Source organism: Embiotoca jacksoni, unplaced genomic scaffold (genome assembly GCF_022577435.1).
Source record: "Embiotoca jacksoni isolate LCO1_2020_lvr unplaced genomic scaffold, fEmbJac1.0.p SCAF_59, whole genome shotgun sequence".
In the NCBI taxonomy this organism is placed as follows: domain Eukaryota; kingdom Metazoa; phylum Chordata; class Actinopteri; family Embiotocidae; genus Embiotoca; species Embiotoca jacksoni.
Genome location: NW_027185413.1, coordinates 558,064 through 573,527, shown reverse-complemented (window position 1 = coordinate 573,527; position 15,464 = coordinate 558,064). Strand labels below are relative to the sequence as shown.

Genomic DNA, 15,464 nt, shown 5'->3' with positions numbered 1-15,464 from the left:
GTTCTGTGGATCTGATGTGACTCAAACAGGTTCAATAACATCAGTATTGTTATAATGTTATTTATTCTCTATTTTTTCAGTTTTTAATCTTGGGAAAGAGAAAATGAGACCTATTGGATTTAAAAAGTCTCTTCTGATCCAGACCAACATTTCCTTTTGGTTTCACAGTTCTGGAGCTGCTACACACTGAATTCAAGTGGAAATGTTAATAATAGCCTGAACATAAAGGAGTTAAAAGCACGAGCTACAGGAATGATGAAAGATTCATGACAGTATGAAACTACAAAAGGAATCGAACCACATAAATCCTTCTGTCCATCCAGTGAGCTCTCTGAAGGTCTTTGGAGGTGAACGTGGAGTGTTTGGACAGTTCACCAGCCGGCACTGTGTGAAACACGCCCACAGACTTCTCTGGACAGGACTGCAGATAAGAGTTATCTAACAACCATCTGGTTTGTTTAGTTTTCAGCCACAAGCTGCACTTCTTTGATATAAGTTGCCCATTATAATTATTATGAATCCATAATGTTTTAGCATTGACCTCCGATCACCTCCACCCACCTTCTTAAAAATAGGATCAAATAAAAACAACAAAACAAACAAGGGCGGAGCTTTCAAATGACATCACAAGCATTGATACAATATCATATAATTGTAGACAGCAACAGTTTAGAAATGTAACAACGGCCCTCTGATGCACTTTATATGGAAATGTATGGTTCAGATCTTTAGATCTTCAGATCTTCAGATTCAAGTTTGAATGTTTTTTGGCATTTCAGAACTGGAACATTTTTGTACTTTTAGTGACCTTCAAACCCTTTTAGACATTATTTATTAGATTATTCTTGTGATTTCTAAAACTACCATTAATCAGTTTGTCGACATCTAAATTTATCTTCTATCTTCAGTAAGCATACAAAAATCTGAATTCTGAGATAAATAAACCAGCCTTGTTCTGTGACTCAAAAGCTTAAACACAGATAGTCAGTTAGGAACATAAATATTGGTGTTACTGGCTGATGTGGTGGCTTTACTACTGTTTGACTGATGTCCAACCATCACTGCTGTCCGTGCTCACGGCTCGCTGCCTTCGCATCCTACAAGACAAGGAACTTTTATTTATAGAACATTTTACACTCAGGTCAGTTAAAAAAAAGAAGAAGCTTTACATCGAGAACAGTTAAAACAATGTAGAAAATATTCAAATAATAAAAGTCACATGTATAAAGGTAATACACATTAAAACAATGTAAACACAAACAGAAATTAAATACAACACAGAAGCAAAAACACAAGAAAAGAAAATGCGTCCAAACATAAAGTGTTTATAATGTCTCCTGTGCAGATGGTTCCCGGCTTACATTTTCAGGCAGTTATTTCCAGATGGCAGCTTAATGATGACAAGTTTTTTGTTAACCTGAAGCCCAGTTAGCAGCCAGTTCTCCAGTGATCTGAGGGTTATCGTGGGTTGAAAATTAGCAGGTGTGAACTGTATTTAGGAACAAAGCTTTTTAGTTTTTAAGGAGAAATAGAAGGATTTAAAATATAATAATAAAATAACATAAAATCAATAAGTTGATAAAACATTAAAACACTGGGGGTATTAAAAATGTTGTCGCATGATCTCTACAGGGAGACAAACTCCGCCCGGCCGAACATGACAGGCGCACGCCAGGACATTAATGGAGCCCACCCACCCCCGACAGCCTGTGTGACGTGTACGGATGTAAACGGGGTCCTCGCAGCGGGGTAAAGCAAGGTGAGTGTTTTCACATGTTTTTTTGGACTCGACTGAAGCTACGAGGTCATAGATGTGATGTGACCTTAGATAAGCAATAACGCACGTGCCGAGTTCGGAGGCTGACACCGACACTCGTGGACTTCAGTTGAAGTCTGATCACTGCACCATCCGGTCAGGGGGACTGAATATCATGTGGGACATCACGAGGACTGCAGCTTCCTGCAGGTTCATGGTTCAGTTCGTCCAGAGGTCTGCAGACTCAACACCTTTCTACTGTTCTATCACCGTGTTCATGTGAGCTGACATCAAACAATCAGAACTGGAAACACCAAATGACTTCCAACACTTTGTGGTAGCGTTTCATTTTCCAGCAACTAGCAGCAGAGCAGAGATCAAAAAGTTTAAAATCAGGATGAGAAATATCACTAGAAAGCCAGATTAGAAAGAGAAGTCTTCAGTTTTCTTTTAGAAACACTCAGAGTTTCTGATTCTGATGTCAGTGAGTTCATAAAAAGACCTTTTGTGGGACACATGAGGGACATTTAAAAGAAAAGCGGAGGAGGACCTCAGTGATGCTGCAGGAACATAAAATGAGACCAGGTCTCTGATGTAGGGAGGAGCAAGATTAATTAAAGCTTTATAAAGGAGTAAAAGACATTTGAAATCAATTGTAAAAGATACGTGTAGCCGCTGCAGTCTTTGAGTAGTCCAGGTGAAGTCCTTATTGTTTCCTTACTGACGCTTTCAGTAAACCAGTAATAAGGGAGTTACTGTAATTTAAGCGTGAGTAATAAACGTGAGTTCGTGTTTCAGTGTCTTTCTGAGGTAAAAAAAAAAAAAAAAAAGGTTTTACTTTAGCAATGTTCCTTAGGTGGAAGAATGAAGTTTTAATAACCTTGTTAAAATAAGGATTCAAATTCAGATCACTGTAAAATCACTCAAGTTGGAGATGTCAGTTTTAATTTGAGTGGCTGATAATTGTTATTTTTTGCACTTTGGTTTTGTTAGTTAACATAATCACACATTACATTGAAAAACATTCATATACGACGCATATGTATGACATCATATTTATTATTCACAGTAAATACATTGAGTGATATCACTCATATGATCTGTCTTCAAAGAGTCTGACATCACAGTGCATTTATCACCGAGTAGTTTTGAACAATCCAGCTGCACATGTGCTTTTAAATCGATCATATGCAGCAGCATTTATATCAAAGGAGGCATCTGAGGCCTCCATCATGTTATCGATCATGTTCGGAGGCTTTTATATCAGAGGAGGAGCGGTGTCTCATCCCAGGACACCGTCCCTGATGTGTGAACTCTGCCCACCCTCCGTTGACTCAGCGAGTTGATGACCATCTCTGTGACCACCCGGAGTGATAACGTTCAGCTGAGTTGATCCGGACACCAAACAGACGTCCTGGTGTTCTGAACCTGCTTCATAGTACAGACCTCAGGGTGTGTTTTTAACTTAGGAAAATAGAACGTGTTCAAACGAGGTGACAATCAGATGTCTTGTTTTGATATTCAGTCTTTTATCATGTGTGACAGAGAAAAGTCTTAAATCCTCATATAGTTGAAGTTAAATATGAAAAATGACTAAGATTTGAGATATTTTGATTCGTTTGTATTTTATTCAGTACTACGTAGAAGTTGGGACGGATTATTTTTCCTAATTATTTGACTACCAGCTAAAAAAAGATCTTGAGCCTCTAGAATAGAATGAAACAGATTTTCTTCAGTTTATAAGATGTCCAAACTCAACATATGGGATTGATTCACTCCCTAATAATCAATAAGTTATTATGTTATTTTGAATGCAAAAAACATTCACTGTCAATGATTGACAGGTGCGGATCAAAAACATGGTGTTTTTTGTCCTGGTGCAGGGCAGCCATCGAGGATGCGTGTCTCCACCAGTCAGCTGCAGCAGCTCACCATCTTCACCACGCTGCTGGCCGGCGGCGGCGGCGTCACCATGTACCACCTGCTGCAGAGTCAGTGCACATGCTCTCACTATGAACACATATTAATGATGCATTGATGTTGATCTTACCAATACATTTGTTAACCAGGAAAAATATTCATCATTTAATAATTTTGTATCGTTAATAAATTCTGCTAAACTAATAATTATTGTGATAACAGGTGGATCACGAGGTCCGTGTTCGTTCTGTTAATGGGAACTCCTCTCAGGTGTTGGTGCTCATAGGTGGACGACATTTTGAGACCTTTTGAAATTACAGTTTAGTTATTAGTCACTGATACAAGACTGGTGCCCAATTATTTTGATTCATTTTATAAATATTGATAGCTAATATTCTGCTAATAACCGAGTCCTCTCCCTCTGCTGAACCAGAGCAGTGAAGGCAGGTTGTTGTTGTGCAGGTGAGACTCTGAAGGATTGAGGTCCGGGACACGATAACGGAGACGGAACCGACCGTCTCCTTCATCCTCACAGTTTAGTTTCTTCTTCTGTTCTCCTTGGTTAGGTTTGATCATCCGTCTTTTCCTCATCCTGCTGTCCTCTCTGTCTGTCTGTCTGTCTGTCTCTCTCTCTGTCTGTCTGTCTGTCTGTCTCTCTCTCTCTCTCTCTCTCTCTCTCTCTGTCTGTCTGTCTGTCTGTCTGTCTCTGTCTCTCTCTCTCTCTCTGTCTGTCTGTCTGTCTGTCTGTCTGTCTCTGTCTGTCTGTCTGTCTGTCTCTCTCTCTGTCTGTCTGTCTCTCTCTCTCTCTCTCTCTCTCTCTCTCTCTCTGTCTGTCTGTCTGTCTGTCTGTCTGTCTGTCTGTCTGTCTCTCTCTCTGTCTGTCTGTCTCTCTCTCTCTCTCTCTCTCTCTCTCTCTCTCTCTCTCTGTCTGTCTGTCTGTCTGTCTGTCTCTGTCTCTCTCTCTCTCTCTGTCTGTCTGTCTCTGTCTCTCTCTCTGTCTGTCTGTCTCTGTCTCTCTCTCTGTCTGTCTGTCTCTCTCTCTCTCTCTCTCTCTCTGTCTGTCTGTCTGTCTGTCTGTCTCTGTCTCTCTCTCTCTCTCTGTCTGTCTGTCTCTGTCTCTCTCTCTGTCTGTCTGTCTCTCTGTCTCCTGACCTTCTGTGTATAAAAGTCTGTGTTCTCCCTTTGTCCTTGTCAGATCGTCATCGTTTGGTTTTTACTTCCATGCTGGAGTGTTGAGTAACTTTTTATGTTTGACTTGTGTTTTTTCCTTTTTGGACTTTTTGTCTCACTGTTTTTTTGGGGAGGATTGAGGGCTCAAACATTTCTGAGTTTCTGGACATGACTTGTACCAACTTCTGCCTGATTAATTGTGGGAATCATTAAATGTGTTTGTGTATTTTTGTGTGGTGCGTTGGAGTCCGTACTCCCACAACGACGCAGACGAACACTGGAAGTGCTGGAAGGAGCAGAACTCGCTCTTCATCTCAATCCTACTGCTCTTAACTTGGTGTTTTTTAAACTTCTTGGAAAAGAAGCAGATTGAGTGAACTAATGGAGCATCCTCTTGTAGCAGCATCGTCTCCCACCAACAACCGTTTGCATCAAACTCAAGCTTGAAGGGACGCGGAAAGTTTAGGGAGGTAGAAAGAAGTGATTCGGTATCACAAACACACACAGACATTTCTGAGAAGCACCTCCCAACAACTGCTAGTCAGCTCGAGTCGTGTGACATATTTTTGGGAAACCACACAATCAACACATTCCTGAATGTGAGGCATTGGAGAGGAGTGGGTTTGGTCCTGGGGTCTGTACAAAAGGGTTTGGTCCAGTGTTAGTGGGGCGTGGTGGTCAGACGGTGGCGCCACCGTCTGGTGTCGACTAACTGGTCTCACTACTTTTTATGCAGCTGCACACGAGAACACAAACACACCATGTGAGGAGCAGAAGGGCTCGCCGGCCTGCAGACGGTCTTTTCTGAGTACCGCTGGGCTGAGTGCTCTCTGAGAGACGCTGTGTTCTATGATGATGTGTCAAGTCATGAAAAAACTAGTGATTATGTGGAATCATTTTGTGGACGATGTGAAGTGAAAGAAAGCTTTTACCAAATCACTACTTAATTGCTAATGTAGTTAAAAGACAGTTTCTTTTAAACTCATTCATAAATTCTATCCAGCCAAAATCTATATGAAAGAAAAACTTGAGAAAGACATGGATGTAAAGTTTTTGTGATTATTTTGGCCCATTTGTGAAGAATTTCTGGTAAAACCTTCATTACTGAAACTATTGATGAAAGATTGACTTTATGTTGAAAGAATGTTTTGTTTGGTCTCCTGAATGAACAGAAAAACACTCATGTGTACAAATCTTATCATTATAAAAGTGTAATTCCATATCCATAAATGTAAATTTACAGTTAAAAGCTCTTCAACAAAGACTTCACGCAACATATTCTCACAAGTTAAAGATTTCTGTTTACATTTTTATTTGTATCCCCCCAAGTGTTACAATGCACTGCTCTTCTTATGTTCTGTTATATTAGCTGTTCTTGTACTGATATGTTTGTATAGTTTCAATAAAGCATAAAAAAAAACAGCAGAGCAATTGTGAGAAAAAACTGCTGGAATATTGCTCATTTTGTAGGATTCACTCAATAAACATGTTGTTTTATGGAGCCATACCAGATGGCTCAGAAAAATGTTACAAAAACTCAAAAGAGAAATAAATGATTCCCACATTTAAATGACACAATCGGCGTCTTCTCATCCGATCAGGCGCTTTAATTCCATGAGAGGTGTGACTCAGTTGAGCTGCAGCTTTTATTGCTCTTCTTTAACTGACAAATCACCTGCTTTCCAAACAATGTTCACAGCCCGTGTGGCTAAAGCAGCATGTTGTTTACCAGCTGTGTTTATGGTGCAAACCTGTGCAGACGGCTCCAGTAGGTTTGCTGCATCACATGTTAACTGACAGATCAGCTGCTTTCACTTGTTACATGTCAGACAACTTTTCAACTGCGGGAGATATTGTACATGTTTGAGCTGGTATTTGTTGCACAAGAAGTTCATTTGGATTATATGACTTTATTAAGCAGTTATTATTATTATTATTATTATTATTATTATAATAATATTGTTGTTAATATTATGTCCTTTCTGTCTACTGTCCCACTAGAGAAGTTTTCTCAGTCAGACTACTATAAACTGGCTCTGGAGGAGTTGGAAGCATGTCCAGTTGCCATGGAGAGTCTGGGGGCCCCGCCTTTAAAAGTCCACAACATCCATCTGACTGACAGACACAACCGTGTGGATCCGCTCACTGCACAGGTACCGTGTTTCAGAGAATCATTGAAATGTGCATGAACCTCCGTCACCGCTGCGCCGCGATGCAAATGTTTGTTTGACTGCCTTATTATTATTGTTAAGTCCCCCTGTTCCCATCACCATGTTTGCACTATATGTATGTGTTGGTGTCAATCAGCAAACATCAGTGAGGTCATCAACCATCAGTGACGTCATCGTTGGTTTGTGAACGTTATGAATCCTCCAGTTCAGATTCTGTCCGTCACCATCTTGCTAGTTCGGAGCGGTCTGGAGCAGGAAGTGACCATATTTGGACGAGCTGGGGGAGGAGCCAGAGGTAGATCTGACCGATCTGATCGGAAACCTGACGATACTACGTCCCACCCACCGATAGCTGTAACCTGACTGCACCACAGGCCTGTCAATCAAACAAAAATAAGTCTGTTTGAGGCTTATTTTCAATTTAATGATGGATTATTTTAAGATGGACATCCAGAAAACTTCAGAGGAGGGAATTTAGCTAATGCCATACACAAAACTTGTGGAAAAGTTTTTCTGATTTTGCATTTGATGAGAGAAGTTGAATGGGAGTCTATGGAGCCGGAGGCTTTTTGGAGCCGACCTCTAGTGGCACTCGCTGGTATTGCAGCTGAAGACACTTCTGCATCGGAACCATTTTACAGACCTGGAAGCACTTTTATGTGAAGTCTGTGTTTTATATCCAGTCTGTAGTTTTATATCCAGTCTGTAATTTTATATCCAGTCTGTGGTTTTATATCTAGTCTGTAGTTTTGTATCCAGTCTGTGTTTTATATCCAGTCTGTAGTTTTATATCCAGTCTATAATTTTATATCCAGTCTGTAGTTTTATATCCAGTCTGTAGTTTTATATCTAGTCTGTAGTTTTATATCCAGTCTGTGTTTTATATCCAGTCTGTGGTTTTATATCCAGTCTGTGGTTTTATATCCAGTCTGTGGTTTATATCCAGTCTGTGTTTTATATCCAGTCTGTAGTTTTATATCCAGTCTGTGTTTTATATCCAGTCTGTAGTTTTATATCCAGTCTGTGGTTTTATATCCAGTCTATGTTTTATATCCAGTCTGTGGTTTTATATCCAGTCTGTGGTTTTATATCCAGTCTGTAGTTTTATATCCAGTCTGTGGTTTTATATCCAGTCTGTGTTTTATATCCAGTCTGTAGTTTATATCCAGTCTGTAGTTTTATATCCAGTCTGTGTTTTATATCCAGTCTGTGGTTTTATATCCAGTCTGTGTTTTATATCCAGTCTGTGGTTTATATCCAGTCTGTGTTTTATATCCAGTCTGTGGTTTTATATCCAGTCTGTGTTTTATATCCAGTCTGTAGTTTTATATCCACTCTGTGTTTTATATCCAGTCTGTAGTTTATATCCAGTCTGTAGTTTTATATCCAGTCTGTGTTTTATATCCAGTCTGTGGGTTTTATATCCACTCTGTAGTTTATATCCAGTCTGTGGTTTTATATCCACTCTGTGTTTTATATCCACTCTGTAGTTTATATCCAGTCTGTAGTTTTATATCCAGTGTGTGGTTTTATATCCAGTCTGTAGTTTTATATCCAGTCTGTGGTTTTATATCCAGTCTGTAGTTTTATATCCAGTCTGTGTTTTATATCCAGTCTGTGGGTTTTATATCCACTCTGTAGTTTATATCCAGTCTGTGGTTTTATATCCACTCTGTGTTTTATATCCACTCTGTAGTTTATATCCAGTCTGTAGTTTTATATCCAGTGTGTGGTTTTATATCCAGTCTGTAGTTTTATATCCAGTCTGTGGTTTTATATCCAGTCTGTGGTTTATATCCAGTCTGTGTTTTATATCCAGTCTGTGGTTTTATATCCAGTCTGTGGTTTTATATCCAGTCTGTGTTTTATATCCAGTCTGTGGGTTTTATATCCACTCTGTAGTTTATATCCAGTCTGTGGTTTTATATCCACTCTGTGTTTTATATCCACTCTGTAGTTTATATCCAGTCTGTAGTTTTATATCCAGTGTGTGGTTTTATATCCAGTCTGTAGTTTTATATCCAGTCTGTGGTTTTATATCCAGTCTGTGGTTTATATCCAGTCTGTGTTTTATATCCAGTCTGTGGTTTTATATCCAGTCTGTGGTTTTATATCCAGTCTGTAGTTTTATATCCAGTCTGTGGTTTTATATCCACTCTGTGGTTTATATCCAGTCTGTGTTTTATATCCAGTCTGTGGTTTTATATCCAGTCTGTGGTTTTATATCCAGTCTGTGTTTTATATCCAGTCTGTAGTTTTATATCCAGTCTGTGGTTTTATATCCAGTCTGTGGTTTTATATCCAGTCTGTGGTTTTATATCCACTCTGTGGTTTATATTCAGTCTGTGTTTTATATCCAGTCTGTAGTTTTATATCCAGTCTGTGTTTTATATCCAGTCTGTAGTTTTATATCCAGTCTGTGGTTTTATATCCAGTCTGTAGTTTTATATCCAGTCTGTAGTTGTATATGCAGTCTGTGGTTTTATATCCAGTCTGTGGTTTTATATCCAGTCTGTTGTTTTATACCCAGTCGATGTTTTATATCCAGTCTGTGGTTTTATATCCAGTCTGTAGTTTTATATCCAGTCTGTGGTTTTATATCCAGTCTTTAGTTTTATATCCAGTCTGTGTTTTATATCCAGTCTGTAGTTTATATCCAGTCTGTGTTTTATATCCAGTCTGTGGTTTTATATCCAGTCTGTAGTTTTATATCCAGTCTGTGGTTTTATATCCACTCTGTGTTTTATATCCAGTCTGTAGTTTATATCCAGTCTTTAGTTTTATATCCAGTCTGTGTTTTATATCCAGTCTATGTTTTATATCCAGTCTGTGGTTTTATATCCAGTCTGTGGTTTTATATCCAGTCTGTGTTTTATATCCAGTCTGTAGTTTTATATCCAGTCTGTGTTTTATATCCAGTCTGTAGTTTTATATCCAGTCTGTGGTTTTATATCCACTCTGTGGTTTATATCCAGTCTGTGTTTTATATCCAGTCTGTAGTTTTATATCCAGTCTGTGTTTTATATCCAGTCTGTGGTTTATATCAAATCTGTGTTTTATATCCAGTCTGTAGTTTTATATCCAGTCTGTGGTTTTATATCCAGTCTGTGGTTTTATATCCAGTCTGTAGTTTTATATCCAGTCTGTGGTTTTATATCCAGTCTGTAGTTTTATATCCAGTCTGTAGTTTTATATCCAGCCTGTGGTTTTATATCCAGTCTGTAGTTTTATATCCAGTCTGTGGTTTTATATCCAGTCTGTGGTTTTATATCCAGTCTGTGGTTTTATATTCAGTCTGTAGTTTTATATCCAGTCTGTAGTTTTATACCCAGTCTGTAGTTTTATATCCAGTCTGTGGTTTTATATCCAGTCTATGTTTTATATCCAGTCTGTAGTTTTATATCCAATCTGTGTTTTATATCCAGTCTGTAGTTTTATATCCAGTCTGTGGTTTTATATCCAGTCTGTGGTTTTATATCCAGTCTGTGGTTTTATATCCAGTCTGTAGTTTTATATCCAGTCTGTGGTTTTATATCCAGTCTGTAGTTTTATATCCAGTCTGTGGTTTTATATCCAGTCTGTGGTTTTATATCCACTCTGTGTTTTATATCCAGTCTGTAATTTATATCCAGTCTTTAGTTTTATATCCAGTCTGTGTTTTATATCCAGTCTGTGGTTTTATATCCAGTCTGTGGTTTTATATCCAGTCTATGTTTTATATCCAGTCTGTAGTTTTATAGCCAGTCTGTGTTTTATATCCAGTCTGTCGTTTTATATCCAGTCTATGTTTTATATCCAGTCTGTAGTTTTATATCCAATCTGTGTTTTATATCCAGTCTGTAGTTTTATATCCAGTCTGTGGTTTTATATCCAGTCTGTGGTTTTATATCCAGTCTGTAGTTTTATATCCAGTCTGTGGTTTTATATCCAGTCTGTAGTTTTATATCCAGTCTATAGTTTTATATCCAGTCTGTAGTTTTATATCCAGTCTGTGGTTTTATATCCAGTCTGTGGTTTTATATCCAGTCTGTAGTTTTATATCCAGTCAGTGGTTTTATATCCAGTCTGTGGTTTTATATCCAGTCTGTAGTTTTATATCCAGTCTGTGGTTTTATTTCCAGTCTGTTGTTTTATATTCAGTCTGTAGTTTTATATCCAGTCTGTAGTTTTATACCCAGTCTGTAGTTTTATATCCAGTCTGTGGTTTATATCCAGTCTGTGGTTTTATATCCAGTCTGTAGTTTTATATCCAGTCTGTGGTTTTATATCCAGTCTGTGGTTTTATATCCAGTCTGTAGTTTTATATCCAGTCTGTGGTTTTATATCCAGTCAGTGGTTTTATATCCAGTCTGTGGTTTTATATCCAGTCTGTAGTTTTATATCCAGTCTGTGGTTTTATATCCAGTCTGTTGTTTTATATTCAGTCTGTAGTTTTATATCCAGTCTGTAGTTTTATACCCAGTCTGTAGTTTTATATCCAGTCTGTGGTTTATATCCAGTCTGTGGTTTTATATCCAGTCTGTGGTTTTATATCCAGTCTGTAGTTTTATATCCAGTCTGTGGTTTTATATCCAGTCAGTGGTTTTATATCCATTCTGTGGTTTTATATCCAGTCTGTAGTTTTATATCCAGTCTGTGGTTTTATATCCAGTCTGTAGTTTTATATCCAGTCTGTGGTTTTATATCCAGTCTGTAGTTTTATATCCAGTCTATAGTTTTATATCCAGCCTGTGGTTTTATATCCAGTCTGTAGTTTTATATCCAGTCTGTGGTTTTATATCCAGTCTGTGGTTTTATATCCAGTCTGTAGTTTTATATCCAGTCTGTGGTTTTATATCCAGTCAGTGGTTTTATATCCAGTCTGTGGTTTTATATCCAGTCTGTAGTTTTATATCCAGTCTGTGGTTTTATTTCCAGTCTGTTGTTTTATATTCAGTCTGTAGTTTTATATCCAGTCTGTAGTTTTATACCCAGTCTGTAGTTTTATATCCAGTCTGTGGTTTATATCCAGTCTGTGGTTTTATATCCAGTCTGTAGTTTTATATCCAGTCTGTGGTTTTATATCCAGTCTGTGGTTTTATATCCAGTCTGTAGTTTTATATCCAGTCTGTGGTTTTATATCCAGTCAGTGGTTTTATATCCAGTCTGTGGTTTTATATCCAGTCTGTAGTTTTATATCCAGTCTGTGGTTTTATATCCAGTCTGTTGTTTTATATTCAGTCTGTAGTTTTATATCCAGTCTGTAGTTTTATACCCAGTCTGTAGTTTTATATCCAGTCTGTGGTTTATATCCAGTCTGTGGTTTTATATCCAGTCTGTAGTTTTATATCCAGTCTGTGGTTTTATATCCAGTCTGTGGTTTTATATCCAGTCTGTAGTTTTATATCCAGTCTGTGGTTTTATATCCAGTCAGTGGTTTTATATCCATTCTGTGGTTTTATATCCAGTCTGTAGTTTTATATCCAGTCTGTGGTTTTATATCCAGTCTGTTGTTTTATATTCAGTCTGTAGTTTTATATCCAGTCTGTAGTTTTATATCCAGTCTGTAGTTTTATATCCAGTCTGTGATTGGTGTTAACACTATTTTGAAATAATGTCTTTCACACGTCAAATGCTGTGAGCTGTCTACTTATGTATTTTAGTTTTTTTTCCCTGTGGGGAAAAATATTGAAGAAATTCATTAGATTGGTGCGTGATTCAGATGATTGACAGCTGTACAACACAATGACGTTATGAAGAGCTCCCTCTGCTGTTGAGCTCATGTATCTTTTTGTCTTTGTGCTGCAGATGAAGATCCCAGTGACCGGGTCAATAACTGGAGGTTATCTGTACACGTCTTCATTAAGAAACAGCGACACCAACAGGTGAGTATGTTCGGTTCTGTTGTGAGTGCACTGCAGTTGATGGTGACGGCACATTTTTTATCAGTACATGGTCAAATAGTAATCTGAAGGACTGGGATGCTATTTTCATAAAAATATACATTTACATAACACAACTGATGATGGTTCAGTAACATAACATGACCTGAAAACAGCATCAACCGTTTGTGTGGTCCTGCAGTTCCTGTTGTTTGCTGCTGTTTTATACTGTTTGAAAAGGACACTGACATCTTGTGATAACGTCATTTCTCCCTCTGGAAACTCGGCTTTGTTGATTTATTTGTACATGCAAACATGTGATGCTTTTTCAAACATATCATTAAAGTGATCTACTCGAACAACGCTGCCAAGAAGATACGCTTTTTTCAAAATGATTTATCTGCTTATATCTGGTCTGATGGTGGGAAGTTTCTGACCTGCGAGTCTGAAGTTTTTTAGAGCTAAGAAGTCGGTCAGACGTCACTCGACATGGAAACGTTTGTGATGAAAGGTAGATATACACATGCTTAGGACCAAAATAATTCACTACAAGGTTTATTTAGTTCATACTAGTTAGTGGAGGTTGTTGCACCATTAAAACCAAACTAATTATTTGACTGACAGAAACAACTCTCCCACACGGCCGGACCTTTGAAGCCCTTAGTTTGCTGTTTTAAACATTATCTGCTAAAAACGACATGTAGAAATGTACAAATAATAATGTCTCCATTTCGTCCATGTGATGGTCTGAATGGGTGATGATGAGGTTGTTTGTCACTTTTCTGCACTCAGACAGCAGATAGAGCGTCGTCATGTGAACGCTCTCATCTGGGAGGTCAAAGGTTACCAAATCAGAACTTTCCCAGAACTTTGCTGAACGTACCATGAGGTAAACCTGGGACGTGTGGAAATCTAACAGACTCAACTAACCTCTACCTTCTGTGTTTGTCCCTGTTTCTGGTGTTTCTGGTGTTGGTCTCCCTCTGCAGGTGGAGTCTGAAGCAGGCGGTTCTGAAGCTCCGTGAAGGACAGACCATCGACCTGCTGAATCCTCCTGCAGCTGCAGCAGAGCACACACAGGAAGTAGATGCAGAACAGTCACTGAGCAGCTCAACAAACTCATGAGAGCAGCGAGAACAGAAGCGACCAAACTCAAGACAGGTGCTGAAAATAAGGTGTCGTTAAATGAACCTGATGGACAATCCTTCACTCCGCCATGTTAGAGGGAGACAGCAGCACCTGCAGCTCTGAGTGTCGGACAGACTCATCTGCAGGGTCGTGTTGTGTCTTTGAGTATTTTTGAGAGACTTTTCTGTTTTAGTGAATTCACATTCACACATGAAATCATCTGTGGAAACTAATGTGCTACAAATCGTGAAAAAAAACAGCCCAATAAAAAAGATAAAAACAAATTTCCTTTTAATTACTATCAATACATTTTTCTATGTACACGCACGCACGCACACACGCACACACACACACACACACACACACACACACACACACACACACACACACACACACACACACACACACACACACACACATAGACATACACACATACACACACACGCACGCACGCACACACAGACACACACACACGCACACACACACACACACATAGACATACACACACACACACACGCACACACACACAGACATACACACGCACACACACACACACACATAGACATACACACATACACACACACGCACGCACGCACACACAGACACACACACACGCACACACACACACACACATAGACATACACACACACACGCACGCACACACACACAGACACACACACGCACACACACACAGACATACACACACACACGCACACACAGACACACACACACGCACGCACGCACGCACGCATGCACGCATGCACACACGCACACAGACACACACACACACACACACACACACACACACATAGACATACACACAACTTCCTTCTTCCTGTGCACATGTAGAGAAAACCCACATTATCTGATAACCCTCTGATTTTTTTAGATAACAAAATTATTAACTCTGGTTAATAATGATGCCTCGTTATGCTGAGAGCTTATTACATTCAGAAAGATGGTTCATCCTGGTGATGGAGCTCTGCAACAGTTTCTATTGTGTTCAGTTTTTCCTGTTATCATGTCTTTACAAAACGTACTCTCTGAAAAGTGTCTGCAGCAGCGTTCTGGTTATGTCATCCAGAAACTCTTCACACAAGATGGCAGAAAGAGAGATGACATTAAATGTGCTTTCAGCTGTGGAGTAGTTTTTGTTATATCATCAATATGTCTGTGAAGATCAAGGTTGAAAGAAATAAAGATGGACCAGATGCTGGAGGAACTGACATCATATCTACCAGTGAAGTCCTGGAGGAAGTTGAACAAGACACACACATCACATCCCAACACGCCGAGGGCCAGGAACCACATACGAACTGAAAACTTCAGTCATGGCTCGGTGGTTCTCATCGAACAGAAGAACTGAAGACAGCTGGACATTCATGAGAAGTGTGTGAGGAACCTGACCAGCAAAGTGCTCAGCCAACCGGAAGAGGAGGTCTCAGCCGAGGGACACAG

The 15,464-nt window shown here is 39.0% G+C and overlaps 1 protein-coding gene across 4 annotated transcripts; it reads left to right on the top strand.

The window, feature by feature from the left end:
- Positions 1-1,705: 1,705 nt before the first annotated feature.
- coa1 (cytochrome C oxidase assembly factor 1) lies at positions 1,706-14,303 on the top strand. 4 transcript variants are annotated; one of them, XM_069173301.1, is made up of 5 exons: positions 1,706-1,759; positions 3,640-3,747; positions 6,848-6,999; positions 12,805-12,881; positions 13,868-14,303. In XM_069173301.1, exons 2-5 carry the CDS (start codon positions 3,654-3,656, stop codon positions 14,001-14,003), a joined length of 459 nt encoding a protein of 152 aa, XP_069029402.1. In that variant the 5' UTR covers positions 1,706-1,759; positions 3,640-3,653; the 3' UTR covers positions 14,004-14,303. The 4 variants fall into 4 exon arrangements, with proteins under 4 accessions (XP_069029402.1, XP_069029404.1, XP_069029403.1 ...); XM_069173303.1 differs by lacking the exon at positions 1,706-1,759 and adding an exon at positions 1,792-1,990; XM_069173302.1 differs by lacking the exon at positions 1,706-1,759 and adding an exon at positions 1,792-2,035.
- The last annotated feature ends 1,161 nt before the right edge of the window (positions 14,304-15,464 follow it).

Excerpts from the sequence above, each read along its gene's own strand:
- coa1 (XM_069173301.1), top strand. The coding sequence starts at position 3,654 with ATGCGTGTCTCCACCAGTCAGCTGCAGCAGCTCACCATCTTCACCACG. Across the intron at positions 3,748-6,847 it reads CATGTACCACCTGCTGCAGA|AGAAGTTTTCTCAGTCAGAC; the intron begins GTCAGTGCACAT and ends CTGTCCCACTAG. Across the intron at positions 7,000-12,804 it reads TGGATCCGCTCACTGCACAG|ATGAAGATCCCAGTGACCGG; the intron begins GTACCGTGTTTC and ends TTTGTGCTGCAG.